Source organism: Tachyglossus aculeatus, chromosome X2 (assembly GCF_015852505.1).
Source record: "Tachyglossus aculeatus isolate mTacAcu1 chromosome X2, mTacAcu1.pri, whole genome shotgun sequence".
In the NCBI taxonomy this organism is placed as follows: Eukaryota; Metazoa; Chordata; class Mammalia; order Monotremata; family Tachyglossidae; genus Tachyglossus; species Tachyglossus aculeatus.
The window spans coordinates 31,629,594-31,653,510 of record NC_052100.1 but is presented as its reverse complement, the minus strand read 5'-3'; the positions used below and the strand labels follow the sequence as shown (position 1 = coordinate 31,653,510).

The following is a 23,917-nucleotide window of genomic DNA, read 5'->3' as shown; positions in this document are numbered from 1 at the left end:
GAATACATTTGTTTCCCATGGGTCAGAATTTGTGTCATCACTTAAATTTTTCTAGTAGTAATCATGGGGTCCTTTTTTAATTTACTAAGACAATTACACTTCATTTTTATAGCACTACACTTAGGAACTAAAAATGGGACTTTTAAGTGTAGCCGGTAAGTAAGGCATAAGAGCTTTATTTAAATGGCTCCATTTGCACCACTATACTTAGGGTTGTGTCAGTGTTTCCGATCCAAAGTCGGTCTGGAGTTGTTTAAAACTTCATTCTACATTTCTTCCTGGCTGAAACTTAATCCTGGGTTTGTGGGCCCAATCTGGTCATTCTGTGTTTTTTGTTTAATGCGGAGACTTACTTCTGAAAAACTATTACATGTCACAAAGTAAAATCAGGGACAGGGGAGGGGAGAGGGTAGAGATGAGAGGCTTTCATTCGGAAATGACCAAAATGAGATGAAGACCAAGCGATCATTTGGGAATAAAAGCAAATAATCAGAGCACAACTGTTAAACCTGGAGGTTATATTGATAAGTTGATTAGTGATCACACAGTTCTCATTAAACAAATGAAATATAGAGCATGAAACAGATAAGTAACAGATAACGGAGATGGATGGGATGGAGGTACAGCAAGATTGGAATTAGAGGAGCCAAGTGTGCGGGCTGGATTGGAGTAGGAGAGGAGCCAGGAGGACACCTTTCTGGGCTACCTCACCGTCCGGGAGACCCTGAGGTACACAGCGCAGCTGGCCATCGGCACCGGCTCCCCTGACTTCTTCTGCAGGAAGGTAGAATCGGGGATTGGGGGAGCTGAGCCTCCGCCACGTGGCGGGCACGCTGATCGGGAGCCGTGCGACCGGAGGCATTTCTAATGGCGAAAGGCGTCGTGTGTCCATCGCGGCCCAACTCCTCCGGGATCCAACTCAGCCCGCACCCTCCGCTCCTCTGCCGCTAATCTCCTCACCGTGCCTCATTCTCGCCTGTCCCGCCATCGACCCCCGGCCCGCGTCATCCCCCTGGCCTGGAATGCCCTCCCTCCCAACATCCGCCAAGCTCGCTCTCTTCCTCCCTTCAAGGCCCTACTGAGAGCTCACCTCCTCCAGGAGGCCTTCCCAGACTGAGCCCCCTCCTTCCTCTCCCCCTCCTCCTCCTCTCCATCCCACCTTACCTCCTTCCCCTCCCCACAGCACCTGTATATATGTATATATGTTTGTACGTATTTATTACTCTATTTTATTTGTACTACTTATTGTACAATACTTATTGTACAATACTTATTTTATTTTATTACTTATTACATATAACAATACTTATTTTATTTTGTTCATATGTTTTGTTTTGTTCTCTGTCTCCCCCTTCTAGACTGTGAGCCCACTGTTGGGTAGGGACCGTTTCTATATGTTGCCAACTTGTACTTCCCAAGCGCTTAGTACAGTGCTCTGCACACAATAAGCGCTCAATAAATACAATTGAATGAATGAATGAATGAATAAGTAGGAAATAGACCCTGCTATCTTATGGCTAGAAGGCCAATGTAATCTGTCGTCCCAAGGAGACGGTAGTAGTAGTAGGAGAAGTCACTTCATTTCTCTGGGCCTCAGTTTCCTCATCGGTAAAACAGGGATGAAATAACTCTTCTCCCTGCCCTAGACCGCGAGTCCCGTTTGGGACAGAGACTATGTCTGATCTGATTATTTTGCATCGACCCTAGTGCTTAGCACAAGCCCTGGCTCATAGTAAGCGCTTGACAAATCCCACAATAACATTTACTATTAGTTACTATTATGATGATGATTTGCTTCTTCCGTAGAACAAAAATGCAACCTTGATTCATTTAGCAACAGAAGCATGTAGCGAGTTACTCCCACCAGGCTGAGCAATTCTTGTGGTCACAAATTAAGCAGAAAGCACATTAGATCTTCTCAGCAAAGGGAATTAAATTCTTAATAGCTTCATTGAGGGATAGTCTCACCCATCCCACCGCCACCCGCCACCCCCTCAGCAACCCCAAATCCCCAAATATACATATTGATGACAGAGTAACTGCTCCTTCTGCTCAAAATTCCCAAGTTCAATAGGTGCTAATTGATTCGGCCCCAGTAGTCATGCCCTGAGCTTCTTCCAATCCACACGTTCTGCTTTACTTTTGGTCCATCTCACTTTATCACTTTTGGTGTCTGTAACCCAGTCATTGGCAAAGCAACGTTTCTTCCCAACGGGGCAGGCATTTCCTCCCCGGTGAACCAAGAGGAAATGCCACAAACCCCTAAGATCCCCAGCTGTCCGCTAATGGAAGTGGAATTGGCGGTCTGAACACACCTGTTTTTTCTGAAGTCCTGAGAAACACCATGTCAGATGGAATTCGTTGATTCTGTACAATGACAACAAAAAAAAAAAAGAATGCGTACATTTAGATATGAATACAAATAACATTCTGCCCAGGAAGTTAGGACCCAAAGGTCAGACTTGGATTGAAATTCAATTAAAATAGGATTTATCAGAGCACTTTACATTCAACAATTGCAATTCGGAAATCAATATTTTCGAAAATTATACAATAAACAAACTACAGTTAAGCCTTTCAGATTTCCTCCATAAGTGAATTATGCAAATGATTTAGCATCTCAGTGACTAATGCTCTTTCTTTCTTAATTTCCTTTTTTTTTAATATAATGCTGTGCCCCAAACCCCCATCCTTGTTTTTGTCCTCTAGTAAATCTGGGCAATTTTAACAGATTTAACTAGGCTTTATCATAGAAGGCCATAGGTACCATATGAATGCTCCTATCATTGAAGACCTCTACACATGTAACCCTTCCATTTTTGTAACACGGGACACTTCGGCACTCAAGAATCTCACAGTCGTGATGCTAATAACAGTCCTCACATTTCCTTAATTGGGAGGAAAGAGGGAGGTGTGGACAGAGTGGGGTGGGAGAGAAGAAGAGGGCTCATAAGTCTCCGAAACCAGGACAAGGTCGACTTTGAATATAAAAAAGAGGCGTCTTCGATTTGTCATTTGAGTCACAGGCAGCATATCTTCCCTACTAGCACTACTGCCATAGTAAGCGCTTAATAAATGCCATCATTATCATTATTATTATTATTATTACTGCCATAGCCTGGGGCTCAAGCTCAGAGTCCCCAATAAGCAGCCCCATATTCTCCTTCTACCCCAATTCTCTGTAGGTCCCTTCAAGAGCCGTCGAGATCCCTGAGGCAGGGGAAAGGGATGGGGGGCAAAGGGCGAGGTGCCAGAAGGTTGAGTGGGAGAACTATGGGAGTGCTGACTTCTCTGACAGGTGGTTGTGAATTGGTTTGTGAATACACGAACAGACAGAGACTTTGAGACTTATACACCCTCCCTTAGAGTTCTGTGGGAAATGCAATGTCTTACACACGGATTGCTAAGATGAGGGAAGCAGCGTGGCCTAGCAGATAGAACACAGGCCTGAGAGTCAGAAGGGCCTTAGATCTGATCCTGGCTCCACCACTTGTCTGCTGGGTGACCTTGGGCAGGTCACTTCACTTCTCTGGGTCTCAGTTACCTCATCTATAAAATAGGGATTTTTAGACTGTGAGCCCACTGTTGGGTAGGGACTGTCTCTATATGTTGCCAACTTGTACTTCCCAAGCGCTTAGTACAGTGCTCTGCACACAGTATGCGCTCAATAAATACAATTGATGATGATGATGAAGACTGTGAGCCCCATGTGGGACACGGATTGGGTCCAACCTGATTTGCTTATATCTACCCCAGCACCTAATACAGTGCCTGGCACACTGGAAGAGCTTAACAGACACCACTGAATAAAAAAAAAATCCAGCCACGGGCAGGAGGCTCAGGATTTCCACTTTCCCCTCCACCAATCCTCCTCTTGGAATTCTCCCTACCCCAACATCTTCTTGAATCTGAGGAATCCTTACGACTGGCTCCCTCTCTCCCTTGCCCCTTCCCGACTCCTCTCATAAACTGAGTGAGAGATCCAGCGCTTAGAATAGTGCTCTGCACATAGTAAGCGCTTAACAAATACCATAACTACTGACTGCTTGCATTCACTCCCCTCTACACTGTGCATCCAGGCAGCAAGGCCTTGATGGGTTTAACTCCTCTGATCTCACAGTAAGAAAAGGTAAATCATAAAAACGATGGTTGGGCGAAGGAGCTCTTAGAGCCTGCTTCCATAGCTGCAGTTCCCCAATTCTGAGAACAGGAAGTGATCGAAGAAATGCCAACTTCATGAACAAGAGTCAGTCTGCTTCACATTAAGTCCTGCGGGAATGCATTACAGAAGAAAAAGACACATTCCCCAGCCTTAGACAGCTTACAGGCAAATAGGGAGACAACGGAATAGAATAACAAATTAGGCTGTGCACGAGTGCATGAGTACAAGTTTCACATTGCCAGTGGGTAGACAGAGAGGTGGCAAGGGTGGCAGAAATGGGTTCCTGAAGAGGGCTGTGTGCTTTCAGAAGGGCTCGCAAGAAGGAGTGGACTTGTGCTCCCCCAGAGCTGATGGAATAGGGTGTTCTGGGTTGGGGCAATGAGCGAAACCTGGAGAAGTAGCAGGAGAAGGGAGTGGAAAGGTCAGGAGGTAGCAGCTGCTAGAGAACCTAGGGTCTGATGGCTATGACTCTTCGTGGTATGTGTGAGATGAGATGAGGAAACAGTTGCCTGGGGCTGGGTAGGGAGGTTCTGAGATGGGGAGCAATGCGCTTTATTCGCTGTGCTAGGAAGTTGATACAAGCAGTTGAACGGAGAATGGGTTGAAAAAGGAGAGATCTCCAACTGGAAGACGAGGAAGGAGGTTGATATTGTGATGCAGGCGGGAGGTACTGGGGGCTTGAATCAGGGTGGTGGGTGTCAGCCTGGAGAGGAAAGAGCGGAATCGGAAGAACCAAAAGGATTCAGAAGCTAACAACGAGGCAGGTAAGTGACAGGAGGCGTCACTGACGGGAGGCACCTCATGAACTATTGTGACAGGGAGAATGGTGGTGTATCACCTGCTGGAGATAAGAGAATCAGGAAGAAGAGACATTTTAAAAGGAAGATGACTGTTTGGGCTATCAATGGGTCCTGCCCCTAAATACCCATCACTCTCCCAGCAGAATGTGCCGTGCCCCTGCCCCTCCTATGCCCCAGGAGGAAACCGACAGAAGGGCAAGGAGGAGTGGGTGTGAGTGGGTACTGGTCATCACTGGTGCTAGAATCAATCCCCAGATTCTCAGTTCTGAATTATGAATCTAGAATAATCACACAATGAGTCAAAATGGTATTTATTCAGAGCATACTGGGTGCGGAGGGCTGTACTAAGCACTTGGAAAGATACAATACTGTTGGCAGACATGAATCCTGCCCACTAGGAGCTTACAGTCTAGAGCAAAAATGTACTCATCCATTTGACCTCAAAAACTCAGATTATTATCAAAATGACGGAAGCCCACCGGAAGCCCCCAGCCCCCTTCATCATCATTATCATCCTCATCCAGTTACCCCTACTGGGCCCACTTCTGTCTTGGGGCTCATAAGACATAGCCAGCTGACAGGCCACGTCGACAGCAACAAAACAGAAATACCTGGCTTGCTATCTTCACCTCCTGTGACCATGTTCCTAGTGGTTACGGTATCCCAAAGCCCTGTGACACTGTGGGAGTTCCATGTCAACCCAACAGCTGCCATCAATCGCATCTCTGACCTCACAGGTCTGGACTGGGCATTTTAATCTGGCTAGTGCCTTTTCTTGCCTGAGGCCTCACTCCTCTAAAGCCCAAGCCTACTTGGGTGATCCTACCTGTTCGACTTTCGCCATCGCTGCAAACCATCCTTATACTAACTTGGAAAGCCAGGCATTGATCCCTACCTAGGCAAGACGGAGCACACACTGCAAATCATCATATTCAATCCAAACCACATTTTCTGTGGAACTGCAAATTCACCTTGCTCACCGATGGCTAAAGAGACTAAGCAGAAAAGCCTCTGTCAGATTAAATTTGCAAAGCCATTTGGCCCTCCATTTGGATAAAGCACTGCACCCTATCGATGGTGCAGCAGTAAGGGGGTGAGGAGATCTGAGTGACCCAGCTGGTTACACCCTCAACTTCAAAATGTACAATTATGCACTGAGGAGCGTTCTTAACTTGGCATTAATACTGCCACTCTGCCAACTTGGCGCCAATCCACTGGACTGCATTCCCTTCCATTCACACACGCAACTTACACAGATCTAGCCATTTCAGCCAATGTATTGGCTCAACTGGATTCAAACAGATTATTTCGAATTGGACGAGAGAGGTCGAGGGAGCTAGCCTGGGAAGGAGAAGAAATCTCCGATTCATTACTCTGACACTTCCAAAATAAAATTTGAATTGAATTAGATCTTAACTAGAACAACAGCATAAGAATCCAAGAAACAATATCATCTGCTTTTACTCATCCGAAAGCACTTGCCTGGGGTTAGTGTGGTTGGATACTCTGTAAAACCACCCAGATAGAAAGGTACCGTTCCTTTTCAAAATCTTCAGAAGGATAGATTCTATGAAATCTGCTTAAAATTCATTTGGAAATAAAAACAGAAATCCTCTACGCTTGTTATTTAGAAGAAAAATGACACCCTAATGCACCTTCACTCAAAATCCAAATAATAACAAATGCTACCTATAAGCTGTAAGGTCTTAAAGGTTTACCACGAAGCCATTTTAAGACTTTTGAACCAGGCCCGGGGGTCTAATCTGCCTAAATGTTCCTAGTTTCTTGTATCTAGTAGAAACCCACTCACTACTGGCAAAGAGTTAATAATATTGGTATTTATTAAGCGCTTACTATGTGTCAAGCACTGTTCGAAGCGCTGGGGTAGATATAAGGTAATCGGGTCGGAGCCAGTCCCTGTCCCACATGGGACTTACAGTCCAAGTAGGAAGGACAACAGAAATTCAATCTCCGTTTTACAGATAAGGAAACTGAGGCACCAGCAGGAAGGCCTGACACTGCATAACGATTCTTTCCCACACTGACAGAAAATACAAAGTTCTGAAAAAAGAAAGAATGAGCAGGTTACCCCCAAAGTACAAAGGTTGGTGTCAGTTGTTTGAGAAGGTGATGATTTTTGAAGGTAACGGAAAAGCAGTAGGGCATTACAACAGAAAAAGGTGAAGGAGTCTAAGAGGGCCTGGAATAGTAAAGCATCAGGAACTTATAATCTCCCCAATGCTTAGAACAGTGCTTTGCACATAGTAAGCGCTTAATAAATGCCATTAAAAAATTAAAAAAAAAATCAGGAGAACTGGCCATTGGTTGCAGTGTAACATTTACACTCAGGGCCAGGAAACAGGAATAGGAAGTTGAGAAAATGAATCTGACAGGGAAGTATGTTCTTTAAACAATAAAAGTTGCCTGTAGATGCACACACACAGACACAAACACACACAATCTGGGAGGAGGGGCGGGAAATCAACTGAACAAAGAACTTCAGATCTCTGTTGAGATGACAATGCCTATTGAGACAACTTGTTTTCAACCATTATCTACAATGTTTTACCGTTTATCTGCCAACCCTGACATAAATCTATTAGGTGGGTCAAATTATTGGCATCAAACCTATACCTATATCACCTGATGAACACTTTCAAAGACAATGACTAAAAGGCAATGGTGGGGATCCACGCCCACCAGGAATAGGACACAAACACCATTAAAGGAACAACTCTCCTATCTGGGTCCAGAAAATGCTGAATGATCATGCAGGCAAGCCAGGCTGGGTACAGTCCTCTGGACTGTAAGGTCTTTGTGGGCAGGGAACGAGTCTATCAGTTCTGTTATACTGTACTCTCCCAAATGCTTAGTAAAATGAGCGCTCCCAGTAAGCGCTCAATAAATACGATTGATTGATAGAGAGGCATTGAGACTATGCAGCCGGCAGATGCATATGGAAATCCACGGAAAAGTCACTGGGCTTCATCTTGGACCCTCAATCTCATTCCGCCTTGGGCTCAGCAACAACTCAAATGTTTGGCTTCCTCTGGCGCTGCCTCCTTTCCCCAAACTTCTGGGGCAGAAAAATCACCATTTTTCCCTTTTTTCACACAAGACCGCGAGCCCCTTGTGGGACAGGGTCTGTGTCCAACCTCATTATCTTGTATCCACCTAAATGCTTAGCACAGTGCTTGGCACAAAGTAACTGCTTAATGAATACCACAGTGATTATCAAGTACTTTATCTGGCACTCACAGTGACCGAAAGGTCAAGGGTAAGACTGCTCAGAGATGGAAATTTACAATGAATTACAGCCTATGGATGGCAAGCGCACTATAAAGTCTGATTGATGCCCACTGCCCAATTTATGGCAACTGGCATCGTTATTCCGCAACCAAGAATGATACAATTGATCCACAGTGTTGGCTTCTACTTGTATAAAAGGTATATGTGGTAGGGCCACATAATTTTGGTATTTGTATTTGGTATTTGCTAAGTGCTTACTATGTGCCAAGCACTGTTCTAAGCACTGGGGGAGATACAAAAATCAGGTTGTCCCACAGGGGGCTCACAGTCTTAATCCCCATTTTACAGATGAGGGAACTGAGGCACAGAGAAGTGAAGCGACTCGCCCAAGTCACACATCTGATAAGTAGCAGAGCAGTGATTAGAACCCATGACCTCTGACTCCCAAGCCCACACGTTCCACTGAGTGATGCTGCTTCTCTACAACAATAATGACGGCATTTGTTAAGCGCTTACTATGTGCAAAGCACTGCTCTACGCACTGGGGAGGATTCAACGTGATCAGGTTGTCCCACTTGGGGCTCACAGTCTTAATCCTCATTTTACAGATGAGGTAACTGAGACACGGAAAAATGAAGTGACTTGCCCAAAGTCACACAGCTGACAAGTGGTGGAGCCGGCATTTGAACCCACAACCTCCGACTCCCAAGCCCGTGCTCCTTCCACTGAGCCACGCTGCTGCTCTTCTCCCTCACCACCCCGACACTTGGCAAATATATCCAGAAGAAAGCCCAGATTAATATCGGTGACGGGGTTCTGAGATCTCTTTACATTATGTTGGTGGCTTTCGGCGTGGAGAGGATGTGTGCCACAAATGCCATCACCAAGAGCCAGTTTCCTACGTGAAACCCCCAAGGGTTTCCAGGGAACCTACGGTTTTGGCTTTGGGCTCTTGCCTATCATCATCATCAATCGTATTTATTGAGCGCTTACTATGTGCAGAGCACTGTACTAAGCGCTTGGGAAGTACAAATTGGCAACATATAGAGACAGTCCCTACCCAACAGTGGGCTCACAGTCTAAAAGGGGGAGACAGAGAACAAAACCAAACATACTAACTAAATAAAATAAATAGAATAGATATGTACAAGTAGAATAAATAAATAAATATCAGATCCCACTTCCCTCTGTTACCTTGGATCAGCTATTTTCCCCTATCAGCTCCCGTCTCACGCAGCGGGAATCATTCTCCTGGCCTGAATCGCCCAGTCCCACTCCCTTCTCAGTTCCTAAGCTTCCCTTCCTGCCCTGCCACTCTCCTTGACCCACAGGTCCACCAACCCTCCTCCTCTCATAGCTGGAGTCCCTGCCCGTCGCCGCTGAGCCAGACAGATTCACTGGGCTAATCTCCTCTCCCTCTCTGATCTGACACACTCTTGGCCGTCTGGACAGATGCACACATTGTGTTTCGGGAACCCCCCTCTCCTATACGTCCCCCTTGGGAGACTGATCATCAGCAAAACAGCCCATCTATCTACTGTGTCCTCCATGGAAAGGGAGGCTTGGGCTGGCTCCGTTGCTTGGCAATAAAAAACTGTAATTCCCAGCAGAAATTGCGGGTGCATTTCAATCAATCAATCAATCAATCGTATTTATTGAGCGCTTACTGTGTGCAGAGCAATGTACTAAGCGCTTGGGAAGTACAAGTTGGCAACATATAGAGACAGTCCCTACCCAACAGTGGGCTCACAGTCTAAACATTTGAGTTACTGGGAACTGCTTCACTCCCCAACCATGAGCATACGGTCTAGAGGAGGATACAGGCATTAATATAAACAAATTCTGGATACATATATAAGTGCTGTGGGTCTGGGAGCGGGGATGAATAAAGGGAGCAATTTGGGGTGATGCAGATTAGCAGCGTGGCTCAGTGGAAAGAGCACAGGTGTTGGAGTCAGAGGTCCTGGGCTCAAATCCCAGCTCCGCCACTTGTCAGCTGTGTGACTTTGGGCAAGTCACTTCACTTCTCTGGGCCTCACTTACCTCATCTGTAAAATGGGGATGAAGACTGCGAGCCCCCCCGTGGGACAACCTGATCACGTTGTAACCTCCCCAGCACTTAGAAAAGTGCTTTGCAAACAGTAAGAGCTTAATAAATGCCATTATTATTATTATTATTATTGTTAAGTGGAAGAAAAGGAAAAGAGGGCTTAGTCAAGGAAGGACTCGGGGATGTGCCTTCAATAAGGCTCTGTAGTTTGATGGGTTTTTAGACTGTGAGCCCACTGTTGGGTAAGGACTGTCTCTATATGTTGCCAACTTGTACTTCCCAAGCGCTTAGTACAGTGCTCTGCACACAGTAAGCGCTCAATAAATACAATTGATTGATTGATTGATTGGAGGGGAGTAATGGTCTGTCAGATATGAAGACGGTGGACATTCCAGACCAGAGGCGGGACATGGGAGAGAGGTCAGGGGGCAAGATAGATGAGACAGAGGTACAGTGAAAAGGTTAGCATTAGAGGAGCAAAGTGTGCAGGATGGGTTTTGGTAGGAGAGTAGCGAGGTGAGGTAGGAGGGGGAAAGGTGATGGACTGATTTAAAGCTGTTAGTAAGGAGTTTCTGCCTGATATGGAGGTGGATGAGCAACCACTGGTTTCTTCTGTCCTCCTCATTTTCAGTCGCCCAAATTGGTTGACCATAAAGCAGCTGTCTGGGAATCCTACTGTCAGCCATTCTTCTCACATGTCCCACGTGGGGAAGCTCCGTTGCGGTGAGCTTAGCTCTAATGCTGGGAGCTAACTGCTTTCTGGACCTGGTTGTCTGCGACCCTGCTGCCGCTTGATGTTAAGAGTGACCCCCTGGTAACCTTGAAGGAACTGCTCAAGAAGTCAGATGAGGCCTCTGTAAGGTGTTCAGATCTGCAGAGAATCCAGGCAGAGCAGATTGAGAAAGATTACTTACCTGAAGGACTTCAGGGTTTACTTTCTTTGTTTTTTAACTGGCATTTGCTAAGCACTTACTGTGTGCCAGGCACTTCACTAAGTGCTAGGGCAGAGACAAGCTAATCAGGTTAGACACAGTCCATGTCCCACATGGGGCTCACCATCTTAATCCCCATCTTACAGATGAGGTAACTGAGGCACAGAGAAGCTAAGTGACTTGCCCAAGGTCCCACAGCTGACAGGTGGCGGAGCTGGGTTTAGACCCCAGTTCCTTCTGACTGGTCTGAAGCCTATCACGTTGCTGCCTCACTTTTTTTTTAACAGTCACCCAAAGGACGCGCTGGCCTTCTTCATTTGATTTTCCACTACCTTGTCTATCACTGCATCACTGCCCAGGGGGCTGCGTAAATAAAGAAATTCTGTGACGGCATCAGCTCCACGTTACTAAGGAAGATCTTGGATTATGAGGAGGCTCTTCCGCTGGTTCGGGGTGATACGTTGCTCTGGTTTTCTACAGACTTATCTTCGGTCCTCGGTGCCTGGCTGGTTTGGTGAAGCAGTTAACAATCCGCGTCCTCTTGCGTGGGTGAACCCTCCAGTGTGCAGTCATCCACTGACGGTAACTCTTGAAGGGCTGTCTCTAACACTGCGGAAGATGCTCGTAACCTACGGTGACAGATGTTTCCCAGAAGAGTGGAGGCGAATTACTACATCCTTCAGCAGGACTGCAGAAAATACATCTCATGAAGTCCATAGATTTTCTTTTTTTTTTTTAACGGTGGCATTTATTGATGAAGTGCTTACTATGTGCTAGGCACTGTACTAGCTGGGATAGACACAAGATAATCAGGTTGGACACAGTCCATGTCCCACACAGTGCTCGCAGTCTTAATCCCCATTTTACAGATGATGTAACTGAGGCACAGAGAAGGGAAGTGACTTGCCCAAGGTCACACAGCAGACAAGTGATGGGGCTGAGCTTAGAACCCATTTTCTTCCATGTGTGGGCACTGTTACCAACCCAATCATTCAAATCACCCTTTATACTCAACTTGTAGGATGCTGGTACTACACCAATGAGCCTGTCGAAACCCTTGTAGAAGCGTTCTTTTTTTTTTAAAACCAAAAAATGTAATAAAATCAACTACTCAATGCATTAATCCACTACGCATTTGAATACAGTTTCAAATTCCTCTCCATAATTCATGTCGAAGATAAAAAGATTCAGAAAGATGAAACGATCATGTGTTAGTCCCAGTTCTAAACAGATGGAATTCTAAGGGAGGAAAAGGCAATCAGCACCTTCTCAGTTCTAAACTAACACAAATCCGGGGGCAGAAGAGGTTTCTTCTGCAAAGAAGGTGGTGCAAGTTCTCTCAGAAGGAGGTAGTGTTTGGAGATGGTTACAATTAAGAAAACGCTCACTAGCACAGCTCTCTGACATAAAGGGAATCGAATTATGGCAGGAATGTACACCAGAGAGTTACGACTTTGCTGCACTTGTAGGTAAAGAATCCAGAAAAATGAATCAGCTCGACTACTCTACAGAGGAAATAAGGCCACGTGAAGTGCTTAAGGAGGACTACCTCTCCACCTTCGGAAACAGCTTCACATTTAGATCCGAATCCCTGAAGCCGTCCGCAATGCGGATCACCAGGAGGTTTTGCTCTAAAGCCACAAAGTCTTTCAACTGGCACAAGTAAATCCGAGGTCAGCCCCGGTGTTTGGGTCCATCAACCTTCACTAGAAAGCTCAGTGCTCGGGTCTCTGTGGGTTGGGAATGAGTGGGTCGGCCAAGGAAGAAGTGGGATGGCATGACAGGGTAAGAAGACATAAGAAGGGGGAGGGCGCTGACCAGGCACACCAACATGATAGCGCCATCTCGAATGAATGAAATGCGACACCTTCCTTGACGGAGCCCGTCTACCTCGGGCCGGGTGTTCTCTCTGAATCCAAGCAGATGAGGCTATTAAGGGATAGGTGAGCCACCAGCACCTAGCTCGCCAAGACGGGGTGTGATGCCCACACCCCAAACCTCAGCCCCCCCGGGTGGTCTTTACTGCCTGATGCCTGACAAACGATTGTCAACTCCACGCAGTGCACCCCGGCCCGCCTGTCCCCAGAGTGGTTGCCAACTGCAATACGATCCCTCTGCCCCTCGCAACTTCTTGCTTCCCTCTCTAGGCTCCTCAGCCTTTGCCCATTTCACGTTCACTTTGGGGACCGACGCCTTGCCCGTCAGGCCTTGCCTGTTGGGCTGCTCCCTTTAGCGTGGCCCAGCGGAAAAAACCAGGGGCTCTGGAGTCAGAGGTCATTGGTTCAAATCACTTGTCATCTGTGTGACTTTGGGCAAGTCGCTTCACTTCCCTGGGCCTCTGTTCCCTCATCTGTAAAATGGGGATGAAGACTGTGAGCCCCACGTGGGGACAACGTGATCACCCTGTAAACTACCCGGCGCTTAGAACAGTGCTTTGCACATAGTAAGCGCTTAATAAATGCCATCGTTATTATTCCCCTTGCCTCCTTAGAAGCTGCTGAGGTTCTCAGGCTGAACTCTCCGTGCTGGCCCTAGCTCTCTTCCTCCCTTCAAGGCCCTGCTGAGAGTTCACCTCCTCCAGGAGGCCTTCCCAGACTGAGCCCCTTCCTTCCTCTCCCCCCTCGCCCCCCTCTCCATCCCCCCATCTTACCTCCTTCCCTTCCCCACAGCACCTGTATATATGTATATATGTTTGTACATATTTATTACTCTATTTATTTATTTTACTTGTACATATCTATCCTATTTATTTTATTTTGTTAGTATGTTTGGTTTTGTTCTCTGTCTCCCCCTTTTAGACTGTGAGCCCACTGTTGGGTAGGGACTGTCTCTATATGTTGCCAACTTGTACTTCCCAAGCGCTTAGTACAGTGCTCTGCACACAGTAAGCGCTCAATAAATATGATTGATGATGATGATGGCCCTGAGAAACTGGAAGTGGATCGAAGGATGCGTTGAGGTTTGCCTGCTGCTTTCTGGCTTCTCCCCTGACCTATCCCTCCCCTGTGACTCCTCCCTGGCCTGTCCCCAGGAGCTGCTCCCTGACCGGTCCCCAGGGCCTGTTCCCCAGTCTGTCCCCAAGGGTTTGTCTTCAGGGGCCACTCCCTAGCCTGCTCATGGCTAGCAAGAACAGAACTTGGTTTCTGGCCTATCCTCCTGTGTCCCTCCTATCTTGGCACATTCTAGGACTCCTATCTGAGAAGCAGCGTGGCTCAGCGGAAAAGAGCACCGGCTTTGGAGTCAGAGGTCATGGGTTCAAATCCCGGCTCCGCCAATTGTCAGCTGTGTGACTCTGGGAAAGTCACTTAACTTCTCTGAGGTGACCTATCACATCACCCAAAATTCATTCCGGAATTCATTAGATGAGGTTACTGGGGCCCAGAGCACCCGCCGCACCCTCTGCTCCTCTGTCGCTAATCTCCTCACCGTGACTCGTTCTCGCCTGTCACGCCGTGGACCCCCGGCCCACGTCATCCCCCGGGCCTGGAATGCCCTCCCTCTGCCCATCCGCCAAGCTCGCTCTCTTCCTCACTTCAAGGCCCTACTGAGAGCTCACCTCCTCCAGGAGGCCTTCCCAGACTGAGCCCCTCCTTCCTCTCCCCCTCGTCCCCCTCTCCATCCCCCTCATCTTACCTCCTTCCCATCCCCACAGCACCTGTATATATGTATATATGTTTGTACATATTTATTTATTTATTTATTTATTTTGCTTGTACATATCTATTCTATTTATTTTATTTTGTTAGTATGTTTGGTTTTGTTCTCTGTCTCCCCCTTTTAGACTGTGAGCCCACTGTTGGGTAGGGACTGTCTCTATATGTTGCCAACTTGTACTTCCCAAGCGCTTAGTACAGTGCTCTGCACACAGTAAGCGCTCAATAAATACGATTGATTGATTGACTGATTCTCTGTGCCTCAGTTCCCTCATCTGTAAAATGGGAATTAAGACTGTGAGCCCCCCCGTGGGACAGCCTGATCACCTTGTAACCTCCCCAGCTCTTAGAACAGTGCTTTGCACATAGTAAGCGCTTAATAAATGCCATCATTATTATAATTATTATTATTATTATCTCACGTTAAAAATCCATTTCATTAATACAGAATAATACAGAAAGAGCGGGATTCTGGGGAGAGAGTAGATTGGGCCTTATGCAACTACATGAATACTTCAAACACGTTTTCACATCATTTCTTCAACTTCACAAATTATTTACAAGCAGTCTACGTGTTAACAGTTAGCATGTTTATGCTCTAAAATATATTAAAAATGCATCAACCTTTTCCACTATGATGAGGTCTCCAACTTGTATGTCTGAACTCTTAACTTGGATTTTACCTTAAAAAAAAGAAGAAGTACAATCAACTTAAGCAAACATCAAGCAACCACAGAGTTCAAATGTTTACGAAAAACAATGACTTGGAAATCAGGTCCTAAAGTGGTAGAAACTCTCCACTTCCCTTTCAAGGCAATTCCGCGCAAACATTCCCGGTTACACTTCTTGGAAACCAAATGTGCGTCCAAAGGGCTTAAGTGGGCATCACAGAGAGCACGATCGTAGTCTAACGGGCGTCTCTTAGGGCCTGTGAAGAGGTCGATTTCAGTTTATGACACAATCGAGCCAAATTTGTCCCGGCTTCAAAGTGAGGCCCAGTTAAAAAATGATCAACGTGGCCAGCTGGTGGCTTCCAAAGGGGAGGCAGAGACGGGTAGCCATGCATTAATGCGGGTTGGTAGCGTGACCCCCATGGATACCGTGAATGGCACTGATTGGCATCGTGTCTTACAGTCTGCAATGAGGTCGTGGTGAGAGGGGGAATGGAGAATGCCCCAGCCCATCTCCCTGGCAACAGAATGGCTGGAGGCTGACAGGGTTTGTGTTGGGCCAAAATGTACTTTCCAAGCGCTTAGCACAGTGCTTTGCACAGAGTAAGCGCTGAATAAATACAACAATGAATGAATGAATGAATGATTTCAGAACCAGGGCTCGTGACCTCCAACTCTTGGTGAAATCCAAACTTCCCTTTTAAAGGAAAGTCGCAAATATCATCGATTGCAAGCTGGCCAGTCACATGAAATCGCACATCAAAGTCGGATGGGTGCTAGTGGAATAAGTTCTTGGGCTGTGACCGGTGAAAGGCAAGGCCCAAAACACTTTGTCTCGAATAATCATAGCCTACCTTACAATATAAATCCTTTTATACTTTCAAAACTATCACAAACAGTCTAATGTAAAATGTACAAGACTGCTTTGTACTACGCACTGAAAATCTGAAAGCAGAAATCAGCAATGTCCCCACGTGGAACAGTAACGTGTGAATGATGCCTCAGGTGAGACTGTTCAAACAAGTCCTTCCTTTGAGCATGAAAAATGAAGCAACTGGGGTCCCAAGAACTTGAAATGATCCATGAAGGTTATGTTTATTTAACAGTCCCATCTACTCAACAGCATTGATAAAACAAAGATTAAAATAGTATTAATCTCAAAGCCATTAAAAATTGCATGGGCCCCCGCTTGACGCCATGCTCTGGCTTAGAAGTGTAAGGTATATTTGCATAAGCAAAGATGTGATGAATTAATAATAGGCACTCCAAGCTCGTTGTAGTTGAAAATGCTTCCCTTCCTGGTTTCAGAGATGCTGAAGGAAATTACAGACCCATCCCATAGACTCATTCTGCTGGAACATGCTTTGGCAATAGCCAGGCTGCCTGAGTAGGAGGTTACCTGAGAATTCCTTTCCTAAGGGAAACAGGCCCATTGGACCCATTTGGGATACTTGGGCTCCTGCTATTCTGAGTTAGGTCCTGAGGAGGGTTTCCAGTTGACGTTTTGTTGGGAATTAGGGGATGAGCGAGTCCGACGACCTGGTTCCGCAAGAGGTGACGCAGAGGGCAGCCCCCATGTTCCACAAGACCTGGGTGGATTTCTAATGGTTCTTTCCCCCCATCCCTCATAGGACTTAGTATATGCCAACCACTGTACTCAGCACTGGAGTAGATATAAAATAATCCAGTTGGACGTGGTCCCTGTCCCTCCACATGGGGGGCTCAGGTTAAATTGGTGGCAAGAGGATTTAATCTCCATTTTACAAACGAGGTAAATGAAGCACAGAGAAGTGGCTTTCCCAAGGTCACATAGCCATCAAGTGGCAGAGCAGGGATTAGAACCCAGTTCCTCTGACTTCTGGGCCTGTGCTCTTTCCACTGGGCCATGACAGTACCCTTTAACGGGGCACGTGATTCGGCATGCCACCCACTTGGCTAACAAATCAATTACATCAACTCTGAGAGCAAAGGCTCCCCCAACCCTCAGAGCCATAATCTGAGGCAGGAGGGCTGAGCAGGAAGGCCGAGGGGGAGAGGGCCGAGGTGGGAGGGCCAAGGCCAACCAACAGAAAGATCATGAAACTTGAGGTAACTTCAGTGACTGGAACACTTCCCCAGAAAAGCAAACAGGTACACCCTGAAGCCAGAAATCAATGCTCCTGGGGCTTTGGGATATTCTGATTTATAAAAATGAGGCTTTCGTACGGTGTTTTCTCTCGTCATTATAAAAGGGCACAGTGTGTGACTGCTGGGCTGGAAACAAACATTGTTTTCTTCTGTGAGCGAGTTCTATAAAAAACAGAATGGAAGAAATGGCTGAATCACCCAGCAGCAGAGTTGTGCGGTCATGACTGTCCACCTCAACCTGCCCACGTCCTGCATTTCTCCCCTGCCAGGGGCCAGCTACTCTGGCCTAAGCCTAGTTGAATCTCCTTGTTGGACTTTTAAGAGTCCAAAGTCCTATAGAGCGAAAGAAAGAGGGCCAGAGATGTGCAGAGGCAGAGAGAGAGAGAAAGACAGGGCAGAGGGGAAAGACTGACAGAGGAAAGGGGGTCAGAGACAGGAGGGGGGAAAAGAGAGGGGGAGACCCAGGGAAGACAGCTAAGGATTGAGGGCGGTGGGCTCAAGGACTGACCTCACAGACACACATATACAGACCCAAGCATGCACAGTCAGTGAAACACCCCCCAAAAACCCATCTCAAGCACCTGGGAACTGCCACATTGGTCACCGGGATGTAGGCTGCTATCTGGGGGGAAGCAGTTTGAGTACCTGCTAGCCTTAGGATCCAGGTTTGCCCATGGTAAGGAAGAGTGTGAGGCCCCACTGACCCCACCTGGGACCACTGAAAGGTCCTGGGTAAGGGGAAGGACTCGTGCTGTCCTCCCCTTCAGGAGGTGAGATCGGTCCAGTGATCCTCACTGGCTAGGCCTGGTAGGTGGCAACTCTGCCACCCTTGCCCACTGCAGAGCCCTGTGACCCCAAAAGGAGGAGCAGGGTGGCAGCAGCAGACCTCAGCAGTACCCAGAGGCGGGCAGCAATCCTTGAGGCTGCCCCAGAACTGACCGCCCTTTCGCCACACCAGAAAGCCAGTTCAGTCGCTGCATCGCTGCTGAAAACCCTTCCCCGTGCCCTACTGTGGCTAAAGCAGAACGCTCAATGGTCCTGCCTCCAGGTGGTTGGGAAGGGGGGACAGATCTGCCAAGATTGGGGGGGGCTTCTGGCCCCCTTAATATGGACCCCGGGATGGAGGTGGGGATAGAGGGGAGAACGTCAGCCGAAGGACAGAAGCTAGAGAATGGGGAGAAGTGGGGAGGCCGACTCATCAGTAACACAAAAGGCCTCTGGCAGGGTCTCTTACTCCGAGTCCCTTGCCTCCAATCAGTCACTGTTCCCAACAACCTTCACTGCTGGGATCCCTTCTCTCAACTGGGCCCGGCCCCATGCTGCACCCTGATGATCGGTTTCCTCCTTCCCAGGTGGCCAGGGCTCCTCCTTCCCCCAAACCTCTGGTCACTTTAACAACTCCCCTCCTTCTGCCCCCAATTTAAAGCTTTTCTGAGCAGGTGGAGGCCCCCAGTCATTGCTAGGCAGCTCCCTCACCCCCATCCCACCAAGAGCTTTTCCCCTTTACTTTCCTTCAGGTCCTCCTTTCTTACAATGGCAGACCCTTCACTGCAGGAGCTGGCCTCAACTTCACCCTGTCTAGAACTCGGGGCCCACAGGCCAGCTCTCCTCCCTCCTTTCTCCACAGGCTTGGCAAAGCTACACACCGCCCATTCTCAGAAACAAGTCTGCGGGAAGCGGTATCCTTCCCCTGACAGATGAAAAGCGGAAAAATGGGAGCTGCCCGTCTGGCCCAAGACCACATTACGAAAGCCAGAATGGAAATGAGATTGTTCTGACTCCATTCTTTAATGTAAATGACCAAACTGGGCTCCCTAAATGCCCTTCTACGCAACTAAAACTTGAAGCAAAAACTTATTGCTTCATAAATGAAATTCAGATGGGGAAATCGTTCTACTACTCTGCATTTAAATTAAATGAAGAGGGAATTAGCTTCAGAAAGTGCAGGTCACTAAGGGTCTTTCGAACCTAAAAAACTAAAGAGCAGTGTATGTTGCCACATCATACCAGCCCCCTGCATTTTCTTATATTTTCAAGCACACCATTTGAGCGAGTAAATGATCTAAAACTTTATTTACCTGCTATGGAAAGCTTCAGCACTGCTATTAAGAGAAGCTGAAGAATTTGTAAAATACTTTAGCTGAACATGCTATGGCAAATTTGCATTGGTAGATTGGGCTTCAGGACACTTGGGGAGCCAGGGAAGAGTTCAGTTGTAACCACAGAAGCACACGCACCCAAGTTCAAGGAGACAGACCATGCAATTAGAATGGGTCAAGAAAGGAAAAATGAAGTCTGGACTAGGGGGGCCCGGGACTAGCCAAGCCAGGGGTTAGCCACATCCAGGGCTAACCAAATCCGAACTTGACGCTGTTGAAGAGGGTGAGGAGGACAGGGAAAGCCCAGCACGTGGGGGCCCAGACCAGCCACTTAAAGGCCACGTTTTTGTTGACTCCATGCTCTGGGAGACTGACCTTTCCTTCCCTTTGCAAGTGGCAGGGCTGGTCCGGGTGGGTGGCGAGAAGGAGTGGAAGGAAGTTTAAGCTGAACAACTACTGCAATCCTCCTCAACGGCCCCCCCAACGCCCCGCCGCACAGATGGGGGAGAACCAAGCCCAGAAGTTGCCCCAGGCTAACTGGGCTGGCGGCCACAGAAGCTTGCCTACGGCCAAACAGCTAGAACTGCCTGGGAATCCTATGAACATATGAGGATACGACTGGGTGGGGATGAGGGGCACAAGAGAGGAAGGAGAAGCGTAGCAGCACATGACAAGGAAGAAAAGTTGTAAAGGTGACGGGCCTCAGGCCTCCAAAAAGTCCCCGCCAGGCTTTCCTTGAGAATATCTCAATGAACTTGCTTCAGCAAGAACAAAGATTGTTCCTTTGAACATCTAAGAGAAATACAATCAACCCTTTCTTGAGCCTGTCATAAGAAAGAATCATTAGATTGCATTAGGAAGAACACTGGAATAATGCAATATTACATCTCGGGGAGGATACATTTAGAGACAAAACACTGACTGTTATTCACTGCAGAAATTATTTTCTCCAACTATTTTTCCTCTAAAAACATCTCGCTAGCTAAAACCCTCTTTACCATCTGTGTAATTACCAATAAAAAGTCCAAAAGCTGTCAGCAGTGGCTGCACATCCAGACTTTATAGTCCACCAAGGCGCAAACCTTTTGCCTAAAGCAATATGCAGAACTAGAACGTGGAAATGAGTGTCTCTAGTAATTCATTACACTCACCAGATAAAAGACTCTTGCAGAGAATTGCGATGGTTTGAAATCTAATAAATATCTCATACGTGCCAACTGATATTTTACACTTTTAACAACTAGTAGGGGCTATTGACAGATTTTAACCGATCAGCCATCCTCAAAAGCGGGCAGTTATTCCGGAAACTGAAATTTCAAGTTGCCCACTGACCTGTGCCCTGGCCGGTATAGAAATAAAAATAGTTTTGGGATTCCAAGATGCCTAGTTAAAAGTCTTCTTTTGGGGTGAGAATCTGACGACAGAACAAATATTTACCTTTCTTTGGTTTCCTTACAAATATTGCATATTTGGGTCACATGATTCATATCACAGAGTAAGTTGGGAGAAGCCCAGCTCAGAACTGTCCAAAATCCTTGTCTCCTGGTTTCAGCAGATGTGTCCAGAAATCCGCTCTCCCCACCCCTGCATTCATTCGCATGTACACGAATATAGGTACACACCCACTTAATGCCATTCACCACTTTCTTCCCTCTCTTTTTCCCCTTTCCTTTCTTGTGCTTGCTTTTAATCGGTGCATGAGAGGAATGAGCTGTGGGTCTTATGGAAAAACTTATTAATAAATGATTTCTCCAGAATTTATGCTTACAAAAATTGTAAAATTGGTGGAGGAGGGTTCTCTTAAATATACTGAGCTGTCTACTCCTGGACTCAATCAAGCTGTCTTATGATAAAGAGATGGGGAAACGTCAGGGATGGATGGCCACTGTCAGCCCTCACAAATGTGGGGCCGACCGTTGAAGTGACCTCACACGAGTGACTCTGGACAAGCAGGGCTACATGATGACATCCGACGCAATGCTTTGCAGCAATTCTCCTATCCAAATCCACCCAGAACTATGGATTTCTCTTGGGGGACAAAGCCCCCACTTTGTCCCAGAGGTTCTGCCTGCTCCTCTCAGGTCCTCGGAAAACAGGAGCCACTTCCTAGCCATAGATCGGGGGCTGGAGCAGAGGCAGAGAGTGGCTGGTCAGAAGTAAAAATACAGCACGTGAAGCATCTGGAGTCATATCTGTACTGGTTAGGGTACAAAGCTGGGGCAAAACCGATTTGTCACCACTGTATCAAATCTGGCCTGGAACAGCAGCTTGAAATTTCAGTTTCCAGAATCAATACCTGCTTTGGAGGACAGCTGATGGGCTAAGATCCAGACACCCTCCACCTGGACGCTATCACAGGAGTATGAACGAGTCTCAGATCGGACGCTGTATCCAAGAAAAGGCTCATCGGGAAGCACACCAGAAGTTTTTCATCTTTGCTAAAGCCACAGAGAACCAAGGCTGAGTGGTCTAAGGAGAAGCTAGGGAGCCTGAACGAGGCTCAAGTAAAAAAAGAGAAGTCCTGTATTCCACGCTACCCATATGGAGAAGGGGGCAGGAGGAAAGACGTGGAGAAAGGGAGAAAAGGACAGAGACAGGGAGACCTAGAGAAAATGAAGGCAAGCACAAATTTCTCTTTGTCTCCTCCCCAAGGCCTGGGGAGTCCCACACTGAGTCACCCGACAGGCTCCTCGCTCTGCCGGCTCTCTCTCCTGGCTACACCATTTTTTCTGGTGAAATGATTCGGCCTCTGGAAGCTACTATCGTTTCACGGCTCCTGAAGTCGATTTTAAATGCAGAAAGAAACCGAGGCTCGGCTCAGAGGAGGACATCTGGGGGATGCTCAGGAGGAAATGTGGACAGCGACTTAACTAGTCCCCAGCTTCACGGAAAGTAGTCGACACAGAAATGTAGGTCTAGGCGAAGTGACATCAAACGCAAATCAGAATGGTGGTAAGCTCTCCCTTCGCCTAGAATAACGGGAAATTCCTGCTGAGATTCCCTTTTTTAAAACTTGCTTCTGCAAGGTGCCGTGGAGCAGAAAAGATGCCATTATTTGCATTCTACACCACCTACCGCAAATTAACATGGAGTTTTCCAACTAGAAGAAACAAATAATGAGCACTACTCCCTACAGGCAACAGAACAGGATTCCAGAACAGCGAGGCTGCCTGCCTAAGCGATTGTGCTAGGCACTCCGGCTGTACATTTTTGGTTTCCCCAGAATTTGGCCTCCTGCTACAAGATAAGTATTACTAAAAACTGGTGCTCACAGCCAAATGCACGTGTAGCCACTGCAAACCAAAACACACCCCGTAGAGGTGACTATTTTATATTTCCTCTTTACAAAACACTGGAAATCTAAGTTTAAATAGGCCAGAGGAAACACAGATGCTGTGTCCCTAAGAAAGCTTCCAAAGAGGACAAAAAAAGAGGTCTAGAAAGACTTGGCTAAACCAAAGAAAAAAGGCAGTGCCGAGCACATGTGCATTGTACTTCATGAAACTGGGCCATAATTGTCTTGCAGCACCACTCTCACGATGACAGCACGGGGCCGGCAGATGCCAGGAGCATCCCAGCTTGTTCGGGAGGAAACACTAATGGATGCTAGGAGGACTCCTTTTTTCTGCCTGTCTCCCCCATTCGAGTGGAAGTTCTTTGGGGGCATGAAACGGGTTACTTTGTTTTGTACTTCCCATGGTCACCGCACCAAGGAGTAATAGTATTTATTAAGTGCTTACCGTGGGCGGAGCACTGTCCTAAAGCACTGGGAAAAACTACCCAGGTGAGAATTTAGATCCGATGCCAGTGCCCCAGAGAGGCTGTGTTCAGTAAACGCTAATACTCCTGAGATTGTAATAATACTATTAACCACCACCTCGCCCCTCCTCTAAACCCGGGACCACGGGGACTAAACCGAGCAAAAACGGGCTGGTTTGAGTTTTACCCCCCTTGCTGCTTCACGTGCCAGTCCGAGGAGTGGGTTCTGCGTGGCGGAGGTCAGAGCCGGGGCGGGAGGAAGAACAGAGGGTGGCTGAGCCTATATTATTTATAAATAAATAATTTATTTATTTATTTAACTTGTACATATCTATTCTATTTATTTTATTTTGTTAGTATGTTTGGTTTTGTTCTCTGTCTCCCCCTTTTAGACTGTGAGCCCACTGCTGGGTAG

The 23,917-nt window shown here is 47.1% G+C and overlaps 1 protein-coding gene across 6 annotated transcripts in view; it reads right to left on the bottom strand.

The window, feature by feature from the left end:
* Positions 1-23,917, bottom strand: part of ATP9B (ATPase phospholipid transporting 9B (putative)) — a 211,259-nt gene that overhangs the window by 139,936 nt on the left and 47,406 nt on the right. For 5 of the 6 annotated variants that reach the window (XM_038771100.1, XM_038771101.1, XM_038771103.1 and 2 more), the window contains exons 6-7: positions 15,471-15,529; positions 2,316-2,367 (exon numbers count right to left, since the gene is read on the bottom strand). In XM_038771100.1, coding sequence (XP_038627028.1) covers positions 2,316-2,367; positions 15,471-15,529 — 111 coding nt within the window. Of the gene's footprint in view, positions 1-2,315; positions 2,368-11,525; positions 11,739-15,470; positions 15,530-23,917 lie in introns of those variants that run through there. The other variant, XM_038771106.1, reaches the window with a different exon arrangement.